The 21,106-nt window shown below is 36.6% G+C and overlaps 1 protein-coding gene across 1 annotated transcript in view; it reads left to right on the forward strand.

The window, feature by feature from the left end:
* The first annotated feature begins 1,491 nt into the window (after window positions 1–1,491).
* The window catches only part of SEMA3E (semaphorin 3E), a 130,528-nt gene continuing 110,913 nt past the window's right edge, over window positions 1,492–21,106 (forward strand). Inside the window, exon 1 of the mRNA XM_042815734.1 lies at window positions 1,492–1,878. Coding sequence (XP_042671668.1) covers window positions 1,752–1,878 — 127 coding nt within the window. The 5' untranslated portion in view covers window positions 1,492–1,751. The remainder of the gene's footprint in view (window positions 1,879–21,106) is intronic.

Consider the following 21,106-nt stretch of genomic DNA (forward strand, 5'->3'; position numbering starts at 1 on the left):
ACTAACAGGTAGACATGACCTCCCCACTTCTGATTATACAGCCTCCAGGAGTCCTTGGGCACCCTCACTGATTTACTTTTGTCTTTTCCTCCAAAGTTGCTTCCTTTTTTTTTTTTTTTCCCCATCGTAGTAGATCATATTTTTCAATCTCCTTGAACAGATCTGCAGATCTTTCTTCTCCCATCTATTTATCCTGTCATTACAATTCTTAGCATTTCACAATGGTATTGTGCTAGGTTCATTTCAGTTTGCTGGCACACAGAAATTTTTTTATTAAATCTTTCTGTCCAGATATCATTCTCTTTCGTAGGCTACCAAATGTGTTTGAGTACATTATCTCTAGATGAGTATATTAGTTTTTGTGTTTCATTTTTGCAAAGACCTGAGATATATTAACCCCTTCATTAACCAAAAAAAAAAAAAATAAAATAAAAATAAAAATAAAAAAATTAAAAAACCCCTACAATTGTTAATAACTGAAGTGCACTTCAAAAAATGCTAAAAGATTCTATGCATGAGATCTGAGCTACAGAGCATTTTAATTTATGTATTTCAGGCCTGGACCTATAGACTTTTAAAATAAAAACTTAATTTTTGCCACAGGAATAATTTTAATGATGTGAATTTTAATGATGCTTAATTAGAAATGATTTTTTAAAAAGAGATGGAATTATCTGGTATTTGTTAGTTGCAATGTAAGAAGTAGCTGCTTGACCCTACTAAATCTGATGCTGTTTATCATGCTCTCATTAAGATGTGTGTTGAAGCACATCTATAGAAGGAAAAAACAAACGAACAAAAAACAACAAAAAACAAAACAAAACAAAAAACACCAAACAAAAGAAAACCACAGCCAAAAACAACAACATAAAACCAAACCCTTTTTAAAATAAAAAAAAGACTGCTGATCCACTTAGCAGCATGCTGTTTAATGACTCTATGTGATAATGCACTTAAACTGTTAAATCAAGGGTTAATCCTCCTCTAACACCGAGCTGGGAAAAAAACTTGAAATGACTTTTCAGAAGGGAGGGGCAGGAAGAGTTCTGACCATTCTCCTGATGCTTTACAACATGAAACCGCGAAGCAATTGAGGAATCAGCGCACGGCACGTGGATTAAATCGCTTCCTAGAAGCAGCTCGTACTGTACATCGCCTCAACCCTCGCTGAACTTTCTCAGTAAATACGGCAGCCTGACAGCCCGGCTTCCCCGCTGGGTGGATCCTGCAACTCCAGGAGGGAATGGCACTTCTTGTTTTTAATTAGCAAAGGTGAAAGGTGAATTAAAACTGGCTGTTTAGCAAGTCAGAGCAAGGGGCTGAGTTTCGAAGAGCACCAAGGAGGAGGGTGCTTTCTTTTTATTTTTTTTCTTTTTCTTTTTTTTTTCCCTCCTTCTTTTAATGAATTGCCTTGCAGGAGGGACTGCAAATACAGCTTCTTCCTGAATCCACGGGCAGAGTTACTAGAGAGCTCAAGACACAACACTGCAGAGTAACGCCTTGGAATGTCCTCGCACTTTATAAACAATTGTACTGGGGAGGGAATATTTTTTACATGACATTTGCACAGCTTGACAAATGGCAAGCTGAGGCTGTGTGCTCTTCTGACGAACATTGATTTTTCACATAGAGATACCCCACAAACTGACCAAAGAGAGATATCTGACTGTACTGGAAAAGTAGAAGTGGAACTTGGAGCCTTAAAAAAAACAAACAAAGAGCTGCAGTTAAGTGAAGAGAGCAAGATTTCGATGTTGGGCATGATGGCATCAGCCCAGGACCTTTTAATTCTGGCACTATGTGGCTTGTTACTAGAGTTACCGGCTGGATGTCATGCAACAGATACAAGACAGCCAAGGTTACGTCTGTCACATAAAGGTAGGTCAGTGTGTCAGGTTTTTAATGCCTTTATGCTAATGCAAGTTCATTGACTTCACTGAAAGTATTGCAGTGGGGTTAAACTGCGGTCCTTTGACAGAATAAAATATTCCTCTTCAGAAATGCTGTAAATTATGTCCTTGTACTAAACGGTATCTGTAATTGACTTTACTGAAATTGGAATGATTTCAGGAACTTGTAGTGATTGATTTTAGGCTGTTTCAATATTCTTATACCTGAAAGAGCATTAGATTTTCTTGTCATTCTGTTGATGTCCTCTGTGCTGTAAGAAGGATGTCTGATCTTTAATAAAAAGGAAAGTCATGAGAAGATAGCCTGAAATTACTACTGAATAAATATACTCTTATACATAAAGTAACCCTTAAGCAATTGAATGTCTGTTTCACTTTTAGAATTCTATTTATCTACAAATATAGCTAAGGCAAAAAGACTGCATTCCTGTGTAACCATATGATTCATTTTCTAAACTAGCAAGTGTCATCACACTGTAATTAAAATGACTAACTGCCAATGTAAGTCTGCTTCCAGTTTAGCTGCTACTCAAAGAAAAATATTACTTTCTCTCATATTTGTGTACATTACTTACAACTTTTTTCTTCAGTTTTAATCTTTCTGAAACCCCTTCTCCCTTAGCTCCTTCCAAGTGCCCCATTGTTCTAGATTGCATGTGATTTAAACTCTTCCTTATGATTCGGTTCTCATCCTATGTATATCTATGGGTACCTGTACACAGCCATGACGTTTCAGTCCTCTGCAGTAGCATATACATTTGTAGATGTCATACATATATGTCAGGCAGTTAGTAGCAGTGAAGGTGGAAAAAATATGCAAGTGTGCAAGGTAAATTGATGTTAAGCCAATCAGCTATGTTTAGATATTACCTTTTGTGCAAAGATGAAAAGAAAATACCTTTTTGCTGACATAGTTGGGAGTGGGAACATGCTAATTTGCTGAAGTACATTTCTGTGGCTATGGAAGTGATAACTATGCAGCATCAGTGTGAATTATATTAAAATATGTATTTTAAGTTTGGCTAGGATTTAAAATCTAGCATCAGCTAGAACTCCGCATAGCTTTAGTCTAAACAAGGTTTAATTGTGTTTTATATAGCAAGCTAAATTAACAATTATAAAGAAAGAATCTGAATAGGATAATTGGTCTGTATGCCTTGCTAGGAAGCTCTATGAAATGAGTTTTGTTTTTATTAGGGCAATGAAACATGATTTAAAGAGGGAGACTTGTCATGAAAAGCTCTCTTGTAAGTAAACAATTGATTGCTACCAATGCAATAAATCCCTTTCAATATGTAAATCAGTAGAAATGAGTGATAAATGCTGATTATATAATTCCTTCACATCTCCTTTGTTGAAAATGTATTTTACTGTTAATTTATTTCTAGGCATAATCACTAAGGCTATTGTTAATATATATATATAGATAGATAGATAGATTATATATATATATATAAATATATATAAAATAAAGCAATCTTTATTTCCTTGAAATGGAGTTAGGGAGATGAGAAAAGCAGAGTAAATGAGACAAATAGACCTACTGTTATGTTGGTTCAGGGTTTAGCTGCCAATTTTGGCAAGCTCCCCACTATGGTTCTGCAACTATTAACTGCTTCTGTGCTCACTTGTAGGAATAATTGTTTTTCCGCTGGTTGGAATCACTGCACATTTCGCTGCATACTACTTTCACGTACAGCAGGGAGCCAGTAACTTGGACATAGCACATCATAACTCTGATATTCTCAAGGAAATTTTAAAACATCCGTTTCTCTCTGAGGGCCAAACCTCCCCAGCCTAATGTCAGTTTTCCCAGATCCAATGACATAGAAAGATCTTTTCCAAGCAAATTCTCTACCATGAGCACACATATCTCCATCCTGTATTTCACCTCATAGAGCAACCTGCAACATTTTTCACACTTATGGAATGTGACTGATTTTACAAGCTGTGTTGCAGTCAATGAATGCCTGACTACATACCCAAAGTCAAAGGTTATACGTGGCATCCCTGCTTACACCCTGGGAACTGCACTCGCAACTCTTCCATCCAAAAGAATGTAGCATCCAAGTATGAAGTCCATGAGTAAATGTTGCTGTATTCACTAATCAAACAGGAACAGCAGGAAGATCCCCTCATTTGAATTGCACGTACTCCAGGGGGATGCTGTTCTGGGTACCAGATGGGCATGGGCAGTTACAAAGTGGTGGTTGCACCACTTTGGTACAAAAAATATTGGAAAAAAATTGGAATAGCTGTAAATTCAGCAGTAAATTTAATCACAAAGATCCTGAAACATGAAAGCAGACATGCCTGCTCAGTGCCTCCCTTTGCAACTGGTAATGTTGGAGATTAATTAGCATTAAGGCCACTGCAGGCTAGGCTAGTACTGACAGATAAGTAAAAGCTTCTGTGATGAGTATGATGACCTTTAAGGACATGAGATTTATTTTTTTTTTTCGGCGGGAGGAGTATTTATAACTAATTCACTTTAAAAGCGTATTACCTTATAGAACTAGGAGAAGGCATCCACAAATCAGACACACTGATTTTTACAAATTTTCCTTTCCTTTTTCTGCTTCAGAAGTGATGTTCAGTGAAAGTAAAGTGAACTGACAATGAATGAGAGTTTTTTGCCCTCAGCAAACCAGGCTTCACCTGCAGAGCACACATGCTTCCCAACTCACTGCAACAAGCTCAGGTCCTAACCCTTGCTCAGAAGGGTCGCCTGATGGATAGGAATACCACAATCCCCTTGCCAATTAAAGGATATACTGTGAAACCTCTGTTTGATGCTATGGCCATTTACTCAGCTTTAGTGGGACTTAATCGAAATCCTGCATTCCTGAACTACTGTTAAACCTGTCAGTTTAATGTAAGCTGTAATGGTGTTTTTTGGTAACACAGAGGATTGTCTTCACTCACATTAAACTCAAACATGAGAATTTTGCCATTCCTTTATTTGGGGTTGAATTAATTTTATGGTTTTAACTTAGTTCTTAGTAACTTGAACTGTATACAAGCCCAGGAATTTAAGCTGTTTTCCTCAGTCCATCAGCTTTTGCTCATAAGAAAATTTATATTGCAATTAACACAATTCGTGGTGTTAGTGGTATGGTCATGTTGGAGGTTGCATTTGACAATGATCAGCAGATGTCTTGCTTGAGATAATGACGTACCTCTAACGTTTCATGTTGATTTGTAGAGATTAAAATGTATTATTGCTCACTCAGTATTAGAGAGAAATATTGTTTCTACATTATTAAGTTGTAGGCTGATAAATACATTTAAAAATCATTAGCTGATTTTAAGTACATTACAGGCACTGCTTAATGAGGTGATAATGGAGGCCAAGATTCAGCCCCCGTGCTTTATAGGCTGCGGGTTGCATTCTTTCCCAGTGTCCCACAGTTTGAGTTCTCGCAATGGGAAATATATAATTAAGGTGAAATCAGCACACGCTATATGTTAAAAAGAAACTATTTACATTACAGGTTGAAATGGATTTGGTTTCTTTCCAGAGAGCAGGAGGGATACATTTATATAAGCCTAGTAGAACTACATTAAAAGCATGCAGGCCTGAAGAGCCCATGAAGGACATAATTGTATAATTCATGCCCAACACATGGTATGCAGTGTGTTCCTAAGTGTTCTTTTCTGGTTTGTGGATAGGTTAAAGAGCAAAGGTAACAGTATGAAAGTGGTGTCTCCACAATTTTGTACCAGGAATAGAATATGGTACAGTGGGCTCTGTGCAGACATCTGCAGATATTGAGAAATTTTACCTGTTTGTTTTACCTGTTTATACTGCTCTTAAGTGACTTGAGGCATTTTGGCACTGTCCAAGTTCAGTTTGTGTATCTATGCACTGGACACTGTTCTTTCCTGGAAAGGGTGTGATTAAGTAGCATTTCCAGTCCTAACATCTCCACCTTGCTTGCTGTGAGCAGTGCTTGTTACTTGAAGCAGTGAAGTTGCAACAGGCAGAAGGATCAGACTGAACTAAGAAAAGAAGAATCTGGGCTTCGAAATTTTATTCTCAAGATAAAACATTTCAAAAAGCTAGAAGAAGAAGAGACTGAAGAGACAAAATTTTGCAGAAATGATACTTTCTGTGTTCATATACAGATTTTAATATATAGGATGTGTTACATGAAACCATCTATAAGAATTATGGTTTGTTAGACCTGGCTAATGGTCTTCGAGGACTGCTGAGGTCTGCTGCAAAGGAAAAATATTTCATTGCTATTTGCAGGGCTGGACTTTCAATGTGCCTACTTTAACTTTTTGATAATAGTCAATTTTACTTCATTATACTTAAACTAGATATGTCTGATAAGATATGTCTGCAAATTTTGTTGGTTGTAATTTAGTTTATCTAGCCAGAGATTTACTTGCAAAAAGAAATTTGATTTCAGAGACTAGTTTGGAAATTATTGTAGCAATGTCTTGCTCTTCATCTCTGGTCTTATAACTATAACTATACATCTTCAGGATTTTTTACTGTGTCAGTAGGTGGCAGCAAAATTTATCCAGGGACTAATGAAAAATGTGAATAATAAAAATTTAGAAAAATTTTAGACAAGTATTTGTGGATACTGAAGTAGGTAAACACATTAAATGTACATATAGTATTTTCAGTTAGTCATCACCTGCCCACAAAAAACATTGTTAATTAATAACCAGCCACGTAACTGATAACTGAATCATGGCTGATTCAGTTTTATGTGTAGACTTTTTCTATTTTAATAGTCTTCATGGCAGTAGAATTTTGGCTTGAAATGATTACGAAAGACTAGCTTTCCTACCAAGAAATGTTAAAATGTGAGTAAGATATTCATTCATACTATACATAAATCAACGTGAATCAATGAAAATAAGGACCTGGCTTATCGGCGCTTACCTATAGTCCAGGGAAGTCTGTATTAAAAAAATATGTGTGTGTATATATTTATGAATACCTATGTCAATGTATAAATATCTATATGTATATAAATATATGTATGAATATGTATACTAGTGTATACATAAATATAAGTATCTATAAAATATGTGTATGTAAATAACAGATAGATGTTTGGATTTTCCTTATGGTGAAATAAGTAACAGTATAACTCTGAGGGCTCAGGAACTAAAGACTTGCATTTTATCTGAAGGTATACAAATCTCTTTGAGTACAAGGGCTGATACTACAAGTATTTGGAAACAGTCTCTTTTTAACTGAATTCTTGAGGCTACATAGAACTCAGTGTCAGAATAGAAATATTTTAAAGAAGGATATATAGATATCTGAGACGAACTGGTGAGGAAGGGAGGAGGGCTTTTATTCCCTTTCTCCCTTTGGCCTAACAACAAACCTTGCCTCAGATTTATTATTTATCCATATCCCAAGAGGTGACTGGCAGCAAGTTCAGGAGTGTTTCCAAGTAATCCTAGATTGACTTGTTCACAAAGGCTGGAATTTTTTGGCAGAGAAATCATGACAGTTCCTTTCATAACTGCAGTTTGTTGACAAAGGCTTCTGTAAGTTTTACTTTAGCAGAACTCCGAAGTGATAAGCACTGCCACTGGGGATGTAAGAAGCAGATTGTTTGCTGTGTAACATCAATCACTTTCCTGTTTTTGCTTTAAAGAACTAAGTGCCATCTGAAGCTACAAGACCAGAATATTCTGCATGCTACTGCTTCCACACAGCTACCTCCTTGCTTTCAGAGTGATAACACCATCTGCCATTTCAAACTCTTCATCAGAGATTATACTTATTATTTCACTAGAAATGTTTTATTTTATTTACATGAACACAAGCTTACTGTTGTTTGTATGATTTACGTTATGCTGTGCAAGGGTGAGCATCTGTTTGAGACCTTTTGAGAAATTCTGGGTCAAAAAATATTCCAAAACTCTGCAATAGGTATCCTAAGTATTATTAGAACTGCTGTCTTGGTCTTCTTCATACAATTAGGCAAATACAATGAAGTCAACATGTAGGGAACATTAATTAGATGTAGTCAACATTAATTAGAAATAAACTTTATTTCTTAAAGAAATTCAAACCCTGTAGGGATAAAGATAATAATCTTTGTTTTACACTCCTAATGTAAGTATACTATTTTAAATGTTTTGTGTTGGTTAGTTAACGTTTGGCACTTACATAATCATTTAAGCATTCATGACTGTACATGAAAGAAAATGTTGGAAGAAAAAAAAAAAGAAAATAGTGCATTATAAAAAATCTGTGATGTAGTTTAGCATTAATTCCAAACTCTTGTGAAGAAAGAATGTTAAATAGCTTTGAAGAAACAGTATTTGAGTAGTTTTCACATAAATTCCATCTTTAAGTTAGTGAAAATTACAAACTGTCATCAAGATTCTGTTTGAGAAACTCACTGAATTTACTACATACATAAAAGCAAATAAAAACATTGATTCTCTCAGGAAATGGTTTCAGAAATGAATGTTACCAGCCTATTCTTTTTTGTCATCTCACACTGAACCTACTCCTTTTTTCCATCATCTTGTTTCTTCTGATCTTCCTGAAGTCTACAAATCTGATTTTGGAAAAGATGTTTCACCTTGTTAACTGATTCAGCTAAAGACTAACTGTGTTTCTCCTTTAAGCGTCTTTCATTAGTTCTGATGAAGCTACTAGTAGATATGCTTTTGCTCATGGTACCTCCCTTTATCAGGTGGTTTTATAGCACTATAAAATATTTTTTGTTTCAGAACAGTGTAAAGCAGAACTGTAACTTTTTGTTCAACTTTTTTCATACCTCATGATGTTTACAAAAATCAGCTAGGCAAGAAACAACATTACAAACATGAAAAAAAAAGGATTTTTTCTGTTTTTTTTTGTTTTGTTTTGTTTTTTGTTTTTTGTTTTGTTTTGTTTTGTTTTCAGGTTTTGTCCTGATGTTTCTTGATGCTAGGCTTTGCATTTGTAAACTTCAGCACATTACAATCAGGCATCTCTGAATACACTCTTTGGCCACAGTGCTGTAGGTGAATATACCATTTTAGCAATGCGTCTTTCTTTCTAAGTCTGCTCTCATTCTTACATTACCTATAATTTACAGGTGCTCTGGAATATAACAGCCTGTAAAAGATTCAATTTACAGTTTCTGAGCAAGTATGAGCAGGAGGTCTGTAACCACAAAGATGTCAGCAAAGAAACGCTTGCCAAACATCCTGGCCCTGGCATGATGTGCAGACTGTGTGTAGCCAATAGCTGCAAAACTTGGATCACTCATGTAGCTAAAAAAATTTTTGATGGAATAAAAGTTGAATCTCATTTTCAATTTACTTGTTATTAGTTTCAGGAAAAAGCAGATAATTGCTAGTTGCTTTTGTCATGTCGTGCTACTCTGTCTCAATATTGTACTTGCCATGCTTAATTACCTACTCTGTCAATTAGAGTGCTCAATTTTTAGTAAAGTCAGAAAGAGTCTTCAGTTACATCAAATGCCTTAAGACTTATTCTTGAAAGCAATGCAGTGTTTCAAACTGAAATCTCATTTGCTTGGTGGAAGTGTCACTAATTTATTTTATGAACTTCACAGAATAGTAAAAATATACCAGGCCATTCTGCCCTATTGCCTTCCATGGAAAAATGGTGCAATAGCACATTCTGTAAGTCATGTGGATGCCATTGGTTGACTTCTAATACTTATGTCTTCAGTATCAAGGAAATTAATCAAAATTGGATCTTACAATATTTCTGCAAATGAAAAAGTTAACACAAAGGAAATGATAGAATAGTCTAATGGTAAAGATTAATTTCTCATAGACATGCAACATTTACTTTCTAAAGCGGCATTACCATTCTTAATCAAATTTGCCTGTAAGTACAAAGGATATATTTCCAGTCAGTCAGAGAAGGTTATATGACAAAAATTAGATTTTCGTGCTTTCTGTGGTCTATTACAATATAGTTCAAAGTATCACTATGAACATTAAATATCCAAGTAAAGAAGAAATAAAAGGTCAAAAAGAAAAAAAAAAATCATTCATGGAGGAAGGAAAAAAGAAATTGAAAAAAAAAGAAAAAAGAAAAAGGAAAGAAATCCAGTCAAACAAAGCCTGTTAGCCTAACAGGAGGAAAAAAAAAAAATCACTAATTTCTTCACATATTCCTTTAGCCTAGGCAGAAGGCATTCATTATTTATAAAACTTTGATGACAGGCCACATATAGCCCTCTTTAGACTGTAATTTGGCAGCAGCAACTGAGGAAAAATTGTTTTTGATCCTTCTGAAATCATTTTGCTAACACTTCTACTTCATCGGTACTGAACAATTCCAGGTTTTAGGAAGCTCATTCTTTCAGTGAATTGTGTGAATTCTATCTTTTTTGTTTCTTTTATTTTAAATTCCCCCAAACATATTTACTTAAAAATTTTAAAGATTCCTGACTTTATCATCATGGTGGAATTTTTGGTGAAGTAATTGCAAAATAATTATTTAAACCAAGTAACCTGCGGTTGGAAGACAGGCCCTTCAGTGAAAGAAGATGTCACTCCTCTTAATGTATTTATTCTCTACTTTTTCTGTGTTTATTTTTATCTAAAGGATTCCTGACTTCATACTGTGAATCAATTGATGCTTCAGTAGGAGTCAAACAATGGGCCTTTTACTGTTGCTAAGTTTGTTTCATGGGCTTCTTCTTACAACACATTTGTTTAATAGGCCTAGTAAAATGGTGAATGCAGCTGTAAATATATCTTTTATTTGTCGATGAGTCATAAACATCACAGGGATGTTGGCCTTTTCTTATTCTGATCTTCCTGACACTAGTGAAAGGAAATTGTACAAAATGAATGAAAAGTACCTTAAACTGATTGCAGAAAACAACAGTCCCCAAATACCTTGTTTCTTTTTTAACAGATGGTTTCTCCCTGTGGTGTTACCAAACCTTAATAATAGTAAAATAATAGGTTGCTTGATGCAAGGGAATTATTCCAAATAGCACTATTCACTCGGGTCGTCAGTGAAGATCATTTTTCAGACAGAAAGCTAAAGGTTAGCAAGTGCCACTTAATTCTGTGAGCTCTTGCAACTCTTTATTTGTGATTAAGTGAAGTGCTTTCCTGTGGGTGTGTGGTAAAATCCAAAAATAAAGGAAAATAAGCCCATTCCTCTATGCATTAAATATTTCTTCTCAGTTGACTGAGAGTGGTATGATACAAAGCTTAAAAATATGTGTTGTCTTGGAGCCCAGAAGCACTCAGGCTGACTTTGAGATCTTGAAATTATTGCTGGGAAAAAAAAAAAAAAAGTCTTTATGTTTCTGTGTTTACATGCAGTAAGTCATTATTTTCTCTTCTCTGCTTATCTTAGGCTTGCCCACATCCTTCAGCATATTTTCAGGTTACACAAGCACCTGAGATAGCTGTTTCTAAACATACTATTGAGTAGGTGTTAAAGTATTCGGCAGGTTGAGCATTACATGTGGCTCTGGAACAGGTTGTAAATACTCTCATGTTCTACAATGATTGCAAAGAATTCCTTATTGGGATTCCTTATTGCTTCTGTGGGGGCGGCAGTCAAACAGTGCAATGTGTTATTTTATTTCTGAAATACTTGAATTCTTTCTGGTAAAATGCCTCACATTCAAAAAATAAAAGAAACAGTTACAGTAAAGAGTGGTTCTCCAAAAACTTCTACCTTGATTTCAGCAAGGCTTTTGATACTGTCCCCCACGACATCCTTATAACAAAGCTGAGGAAGTGTGGGACAGATGAGTGGACAGTGAGGTGGGTTGAAAACTGGCTGACTGGCAGGGCACAGAGGGTCGTCGTTGGCAGTGCAGAGTCTGGTTGGAGGCCTGTAACCAGCGGTGTTCCTCAGGGTTGGTGCTGGGTCTGGTCTTGTTCAACATCTTCATCAATGACCTTGATGAGGGGATAGTGGCCACCCTCAGCAAGTTTGCTGATGATACGAAGTTGGAAGGATTGGCTGACACGCCTGAAGGCCGTGCTGCCATTCAGCAAGACCTGGATAGGCTGGAGAGCTGGGCAGTGATAAACCAGATGAAGTTCAACAAAAGCAAGTGTAGAGTCTTGCATCTGGGGAGGAATAATTGCATGCACCGGTACAGGTTGGAGGATGAACTGCTGGAGGGGAGCTCTGCGGAGAGGGACCTGGGTGTCCTGGTGGACGACAGGTTGGCCATGAGCCAGCAGTGTGCCCTTGTGGCCAAGAGGGCCAATGGCATCCTGGGGTGCATTACAAAGAGCGTGGCCAGCAGGTCGAGGGAGGTGATCCTCCCCCTCTACTCTGCCCTGGTAAGGCCTCATCTGGAGTACTGCGTCCAGTTCTGGGCTCCCCAGTACAAAAAAGACAGGGATCTCTTGGAAAGAGTCCAGCGGAGGGCCACAAAGATGGTGAAGGGCCTGGAGCATCTCTCCTATGAAGAAAGGCTGAGTGAACTGGGTCTGTTCAGCCTTGAGAAAAGAAGACTGAGAGGGGACCTGATCCAGGTCTATAAATATCTGAGGTGTGGGGGGCAGAATGGCGAGGCCGGACTCTTTTCAGTGGTGAGTGGAGACAGGACAAGGGGAAATGGCCGGAAACTGCAGCATAGGAAGTTCTGCACAAATGTGCGCAAGAACTTCTTTACAGTGAGGTGACGGAGCACTGGAACAGGCTGCCCAGGGAGGTGGTGGAGTCTCCTTCTCTGGAGATGTTCAACACCTGCATGGATGCCTACCTGTGCGACCTGGTGTAGGGAACCTGCTTTGGCAGGGGGGTTGGACTCGATGATCTCTGGAGGTCCCTTCCAACCCCTACAATTCTGTGATTCTGTGAATGCAGCATCCTTTCCTTTACATCTACCATTAACTACGCTAAACCTCTGATACAAAAACAGAACAGAAACCTTGTTTCACTGTTACTAAAGACAATGATAAACATCCTGCAAATTTCTATGACTAAAGAGTTGACAGGGTCTTTCCTTGTTCCTGACCTTATTTTCTGAAAGAGGTGATTCATTTGATTGTTGCACTTATCCTGGCCGTGTACTTCTGTCTGTCCTGAGCACAGAAGGATAAAATAGTTAGCTTAAACCAGAGGCCTGACATAACACTCAGATAAAAGTGGGTGAAATGGATTTGGGATGAATGTTTGATGATAGGTCCAGGATGTCACACATCTGAAAATAAAACCCTTCTGAAAGTGACTTACTTCAGTTAACACTGCAGCACAATTGTCTTGACACGGTATTAAGTGAAGATATTATTCCTAATAAATGTGTCTTTATCTATTAATGGCCTGGAAGATGAGGACAAAGATGTGGTCACTCAAGCAGTGATTTGAGCAACTTAAGCAACAGTGGTATTTGTTGAACACAGCTCCCTGAGCCACTAGCTGATATGTGTTCTGTGTCTGCTTCTGGGCACAATAAACTGACTTAGGTTAAGCAGGTTTCAGAGCACCCTGAGGTAAGCTTATGCACTTCGCATTGAAATAGGTGAACCTCTCATAGCTGCCTGCCAGAGCACAGCTATTTTCTTGCAAGGACCAACAGCATTTATTTCTGCTGCAAACAAAGTTGCATTATAGACCATACTCTAAAAATTTGATTCCGTAAATACTTAATCATCTGTGTACTTTAATCACACAAATGCTTCCAGCTCCACTGGAACTGGTGTTTGTTTGCAAGATCAAAGTCTAAGGCCCAGATTCTTTGTGTCCATACCTGTAGTGTAACTGATTAAAATCAATAATGACAAAAGTTGTTCTATATTCTTGTACCCCAGGCATTACAAAGCAACATTAAACTCTGTCTACTTTGATTTCTGCATATAATTTAACTTTCTGCTTTGTTGTTTGGTTAAAACACTTATGACAACACTTGAAACTTACATTTTTCCATGTTCTTTTATTATATGAAAAGTGGTTTTTTTGTAAAATGCATCTATGTGGATTTTATACAGCACTGTAATATGTGCATGTATTTGTCATTAAGAACTGTGAACTAGATATTTCAAGTGCTATATTGTCTCTGTCATTTTTTTTTTTTCTTAATCAACCACCCCTTTGTTAGAAAATGAAACATATTACTTCATAAAGTACTTCAGGTCAATAGATTAGATTTTTTTTTTTTTAATTAACTGCATAAATGTGTGATACTATTAAAATCCTTGAGCCGTAAAATTTTGAGTTTTTTGAAAACTTCTTATACTTTTAAAGTAAAAACAAAAACAAAAAACTTATAGTACGGAGATTTGAAAATAGCACCAATGTTTATACCTTCTTGTGAAATAGCTCCTAGAGTGCACTGGGGTAACAGCATAGACATGCTCTAACTCAAATAGCAAGTTGAAAGGTAACAGAGGTATTGATTTGTACTTCTACGTGATACTATTGCGTGAGATCCAGAGGGAATAGCTGAGTTAGAGTTGTCAAATCTCAGCATTCTTTGTAATAGAAATGGTGTAAATCACAAGTTAGCACACACACAAGTAGATTTATTTTAAACTATGGTAAAAATGTACCTCAGTTTTCTTGAATTAATCATATATAATATGACTAGTACATATATACATTGTATGTCTAGTAGTCCTGGACTGATAGTCCTGCTACTGCTGTTTGCTGTGGTGTGACTTCCATGTTCAGCTGTCCACAATTTGATAGTATGTTTCTACAGATTACTGTAAATTTCTGTGCAAATGCTGTCTCAGTGGTTTTACTTTTTGGTCCTTCAGTCTGTAAGCTGTACTCTTTCAGAAACTATAATTCTGACAGCAGAGCTTAGCTATTACTGATCTCCTGGTTGTTATTGCATTAAAGTAGTACAGGGTAATAATACATTTCTATAAGCATTTTGGAGCTTTGCAGTTGCTTTCCCAGGGATTACAATAATGCTGATAGTATTCAGCCACTTCTGGATTGTTTACAGAATTTCAAAAGCGCATCTGGGAGTACTAAGGGTAGAGATGGATCCTAAGAACTTAGCTTACATTAAAACGTGTGTGTCTGGGAAGACTATGGAGCATATCCTCCTTGATGAGATGCTACAGCACATGCAAGATGAGGAGGTGATCCAAGACAGCAAGCACAGCATCATCAAGGGCAGATTGTGCCTCACCAATCTGAAGGCCTTATATGGTGGAATGATGGCATTGGTAGACCAAGGAAGGGCAACTGTGTCATCCACCTGGATTTGTGCAAGGCCTATGATGTGGTCCAGCACCATATCTTTATCTCTAAATTGTCAGTTGTGTGCTAACTCTGAGACATGTACAAACACCTACTGAATTATCAGTTAAAACTGGGGATTTACAACAAACGTAATCTCTCAATGCGCAGTAAATTCCTAGGTAAAATTTATATGGCTTTATCAATGGGCTGTAATTCTGATGTATTATTCAAGTTATCCTTAGTTTTTCAGCAAGTGCAAACTTTCTTATGTCCTTGGAAAATCTAAAATGAGAGTGACCTAGTCAAACAGAATAATAAATCGTGACTATTGAATAAGTGGCATGTTTTGCTTTTCCCAAGACACACATTCCTTAATTGAATATCCTTTTGTATCTGTCTCCGTGTTAAAAGTTTACATTCCTTTGGATAAGTACTTTAAAGTGATGACTGATGGTATAAGAATATTTGTTTTGAGTCGTAAGAAACAGAGTGCATAATGAATTCAGTAAATATCTGAAGAATAATGCATTGAATTCTATGTCATTTCAAGATTAACTTGTTTTTCCTCTCATCAGTATGACCAAATAGTTCTTGATATTTACACTGTAGGGAAAGGAGAAGAGAAAGAACAAAACCTCCTTGCTTACACATACTTTATAATGTTTTTTTTTGTATGCGTTAAGAAGAGTTGAACAAGATTTGAGGTATATGTTGCATGCTGAAGCTCAAGTTCTCTGTAACCTCTGAGCGACTGTGAACATATCCTCTGACTTCAGTGCTTCATTTGGCTGCATCTCTTCTGATCATTTCCAGATTTTGATGGCATTTGTGCTTTGGGAAGTTCAAGTAGGTTTTTTTTCACTACATCCTCACTGAAAAATTTGGACAGAACTAGCTCACATATCACAGGCCAGGCCAGAATTTTCACTTTGAAGTTATAAGCTTAGCCTAAAGTTTCATCTATGAATGAGAACTGAGTAAAAGCCCAAATTGACAGTGCAGTGAAGACATGTGATCCTTTCAAATGCTACTTCTCTCTTTTTGTTTATGGCTGAATAAATGTCCCTGAGGGTTTAGAAGCATGCTGATGAATTTGTACTGCTTGGGAAGTACAGCTAAGTTTAGCATTTTGTGGTTACTGACCATATTCATGGAGAGTATTCCCTTCTGATTCATAAAATAGTATGACTAAGTAATTTTTCAGTGGTTTTGTGAATCCACACCTATTTCTGGCTCTGTATGTTCTTCAGGCTTCTACATATGATCTATACCAACAGTTATGCACACTTAGGACTATGGCTGCTTTTATACTAGAAAATGAATAGTTTATGAACATCCTCTCTTGAAACTTTAGGGGGCAGAAGAAAAGAAAGGCAAAATCTCTTTCCCCTCCACAAAATTCCACTAGATTTGGGTTCAAGATGGTACAGATCAAGATATGTTAGGACTGAGTGAAGCTACGTTGCTGTGTCACATTTCTTCCTTTCCTAGAATCATTAAGCATCTTCATGCTACAGCTCAAATCATGATATTATTCATATCTTGCTATGAAAATCCTCAGTCTTCTCATTCTTTGCAGGGTCCAGTTCATCGTGACAGAAAGGCAGAAAACAGCGATTGAACAGTGTTATCCAAATGGATCAGTAGCAATCGCATAGATATTTTCAACCTAAATTAATTGTATTTTTAAATTATCTCCAATTATGAAGAAATTGAGGTCTTTCAAAATAGGCGTGTTATCTTCATTTGGATACTTTTAATCCAATTATAATGCTAATTGTTGTTCAGTGGATCATAATTCTCTATTTGAGGTGGAAATGTAACATCTGAGAGATCTGTGGAAAAAAAAAAACCCACTGTTGTTTTATCTTATCTTTATCTCTTATCTTTATCTTTATTTTTATCTTTTATCTTTACCTTATCTGAAAGCTTGTTGCTTCTTCCATCTCTTTCAACTGTTAGAAAATGAGACCTTTCAATTTTCCTTAATACTTGCATTCTATGAAACAACAACTCTAAAATGAAATTGATTGGCTTATTTCAAAACTAGTCATTAATAAAAATGCATACAATAAAACCCTCCAAATGAATTACTTTTGTTGTAGTGAAAATCAAAACAAAGAACAGCAATTTTATGGTATATTAAGTATTTACATATTTTAGCTATATATTTCTACTATTTTATTAATATCTTATTTTTACCCTTATAAGTAGGATCAGAAATGGAAGTGTGACAATATTCTAAAGGAAGATACGTAATTACAAACAAAAACAGCAAAAACCCTCAGATACAATTTCTTCTGTATATGCAGGCCAGTAAGTCTGAATGCTGTACACTGCATGTGGGAATACATATTGAAGTAAGAAATTCAGGACAAATTGTCTATTTGGAGCTGCTGGAATGGAAACCAAGATCATCGTTCCACTTCTACCTTTGGCCATCTCAAAATCACAATGAAAATGGATCTCACATGAAGAACTGCACAGCATTACCTTTCATTATGCCTTGATAGGTCGTGATACAACTTTAAAAGCCAAGTTTTCCCTGGGTGAGATGAGTACAGTTTTTCAAAAGAGTTTTTTTCTTTCCATGTTTGAACAGAATCTTTACTCTTTACTTGAAGAAAACAACAAAAAAAGTGTTTTTATTTATGTACTGTTGTTACTATTTCAAATAGCATTAATAGCTGTAGGAAAAAAAAACAACAAACATTGCCCCAGACAGATGCAACATAGGTAACACAGATTTTTTATATGTGTATGAATCTGTACATTTTTTTCTTACCAATACACATTCCAGGAACATGTATAGAAAATTATAGAATCATAGTATGGCTTGGGTTGGAAGGGATCATCAAGATCCAAACCCCCTGTTGCATGCAAGGCCAGCAAATGACTATAAATGATTGTTAGAGCCACCTAAAGTCCATCTACTGCAGAGGTCCTGATCTGAATACTTTAAATACTTTACATTTAGTATTCAGTTCTTGCAGCATTTTTTAATTTCTGAATGGATTAAGAAATAGTCTTTACATTGTTATTGTAAAGGATGATATCTGTTTTTCTATTCTTCTCAGTATCTTTATAAGCTATTTATTGATTTTATGACTATATTAGGAGATGTAAGACTTGACCATTTGTAGCCCTACATACCTTAATACAATTGTTCAATTGCAGATCTTGGTGTTTAATGAAGGCTTTGTTGCCATTACAATGCCACTTGAAGTCCTAAAGACAACTTCTTTAAACCTATCAGACTGTCTGGAAGATGGACTGTTATAATATGAAGGTTAGATATCATAGCTGAGCAACTTTTGTAGCTCACCCTGGCAAGAAGAGCCATTAACTACATTGTCATCTTTTCATCAAGAGATTCAAATTTCTGAAAGATGCTACAGACTACTCTATCATTTGAGCTACAAATCAAATGTATTCAATTTTCTCTTCAAAACTTCAATACTGAGTAGCCTGCAGGACACTGAAATCTTGCAGAGAGTATAACAGTTGCTGCTCACTGCACATAATTGAGAAGCCAAGAATCCTGGTGTTTCCGCTTACCAGGGAATAGATCCACAGAGTATAGCCAATTTCCTGGACTGTTATTTTAGTCAAGGGAGGATGGAGTTTTCTACTTCACTATGGATCACTTAAACAGTTTATCTTTCTTACAGATCCAAAAAACACATCTGTCCACATCTCAAGGAGCAATATTTTTTCACCCTATATATTGAAATAACATATGTCTTTCATCAGCAGGAAGTACTGCTGTTTGCCTGCAGTGATAAGTAGCTGCACTTACTCAGAGAAAACGTGATGTTCACAGTTTAAGAAGGCTGTCCACTTTTCTTTTCTCTTACTCAATGTATTCCATGAACTAGATAACTGTGTTTTACCAGAAGGATTTCTAATACCTGCATTCTCCAAGAAGGTAATGCGAAATTGAGGCCTCCAAAGCATAACGTCAGTATTAGCATTGGAAGGATTTGCTTAGAACATTGCACAACCTGGTTTTCAGCAGTGATTTTTCCACTAAGAATGTGTCTTGTCTCAACCTGCACACCATGAAATGACTGATTATAAAAAGTTGTTTGGGCTAAAGTGCAACAATAAGCCCCGAGCAAATTTTGTCCACACCTGGCTGTTTCTATAACATTTCTACTTTAGAGAAACCTAAAGTGTCTGAGAGAAATTCTGTGATCTGGCTTACATATTTGTTCTAAATATCAATACAAACATAGTTTCACAACTTCTGTGTGATAAGTCAATGTAAAGCTTGTAGCAGTACAGTAAGAATCAGGACTGGTGATGAAAATCCTTCTATTCCTTAATAAATGTTCTAATGTAAAATGATCCAAATGTACACCTGGCATCTCAATCATCGTATTTCAAACACCTTGTTTCTAGAAGTGGCTATATACCTATTCGCGAAGCAAATACTTCAATTTACTTTACTTTACCTTTTTCTGAAAGAACAAAGTTTTCAAATTTGAGATGATAATCAATCCAGGGATTGATTTTTTTTTTTTTTCCTTTTTATGCTGAATGAACATAATTTTCTACTGCCACTTTGTCTGCTTATCACATGTACTCATGTTCCCCAAAATTTGATTTAAGCATAATCAGATTATCTTCTATTTCCTCAACATAATTTAAATTGCACTCAAACTGTATTTCCATTGCAATTTCTGTTACCTTTCCATGGCAACTGACAAGGCATTCCTAACTGCAGTGAATCAGTTGACTTCACTGTTTCTGTATCTGTGTAGATTCCATATACCCATTGTTCCCTTAGATTTACAAATGTATTGAGTCACCCAGATGTGTAGTGATTGATGATACATAAGTGGAAGGTCATTTCCCAGATACAAACAAAACATCGTAGCATTTTGTTTTCAAAGGGAGTTACTGAAATCACTACCAACTGAAACTGAGTGTAATGGATATTTTCATTTACCGAAGTGATCATAGTCCCTAAAAAAAATTGTCCATTATTCTACGGAAGTTAAAACTTTTAGAAGATTGGCTGGGAGAAGAACCCAGGAGGTATGTTTCTATGAACATTAATTCAATTCAGATTCAATTCCTCAAGGAAGTTCTAGTCACTAATGTCAGAACATAAATGAACAGGAAGGTTTGCAGTAAAGCAAGTTAGGCTACATGAGCCAATAAGGATTAATACCTTTTCTTCTTGAGTCCACAGCTAAGTGTTTTATTTCTGTCAGAAGGCTTGTCAACAGTTTACGGGCTGGTTCGGCCCAGTTCCATGGCCATTCTTTGGTGGAGAATGCGGGCAACAGTTGCTTTCTAGCTGTTTAGAACAAATCTCTCTGCTCTCAGAGAGCTTCATTGGGAAAGCTTATCTGTTTCACCGCTACTCTCTGAAAACGTGACCTTGAAAACTCCAGGCGGACTGCCAATATCCTAGGATATTTGTAAACTCTGAGCTTTGCTATCTTGCCTCTGTAAAAAAAAGAAAAGAAAAGAAAAAAAAATGCTTTCTGTTGTGAAACTGACTTTTAAGGGGCTGCATGCCACTGCTTCTTCTTTCCTAATGCTCAAAATATACTGGTCATTAACTAAGCTTGCCACCTCGCCCTATGGAGCAATTGGCATATACAATCAATTAAAAGCAATGGGTCGCGGAACATTTAAACACTGGGAGAAGTATTTGGCAGAAGCCACCTGGCTGGTTAACACCAGAGGATCAATCAGTCGAGATGGTCCTACCCAATCCAGCTCCCTACATATTGTAGAGGGAGATAAGGTCCCTGTAGTACATGTAAAGAACATGTTAGGAAAAGCAGTTTGGGTTTTTCCAGCTTCTGGGAAGGGCAAACCTCTTCACGGAACTGTCTTTGCCCAGGGACCTGGGTCCACCTGGTGGGTGATGCAGAAAAACGGGGATGTTCAGTGTGTACCACAAGGGAATTTGATGTTGGGGGAGTGCAGTCTGTAATCCCATGTGTTAAGCATGATGTAGTGATGTAGAATAAGGGGTGGAATGTCATGGCTTTATGATTTTTGGTCATCACTATTCCACACCATAACATCATGTAATGCA

The sequence above is a fragment of the Centrocercus urophasianus genome, unplaced genomic scaffold (genome assembly GCF_019232065.1).
Source record: "Centrocercus urophasianus isolate 14NV4802_14NV808 unplaced genomic scaffold, USGS_Curo_1.0 seq_15, whole genome shotgun sequence".
Classification (NCBI taxonomy): domain Eukaryota; kingdom Metazoa; phylum Chordata; class Aves; order Galliformes; family Phasianidae; genus Centrocercus; species Centrocercus urophasianus.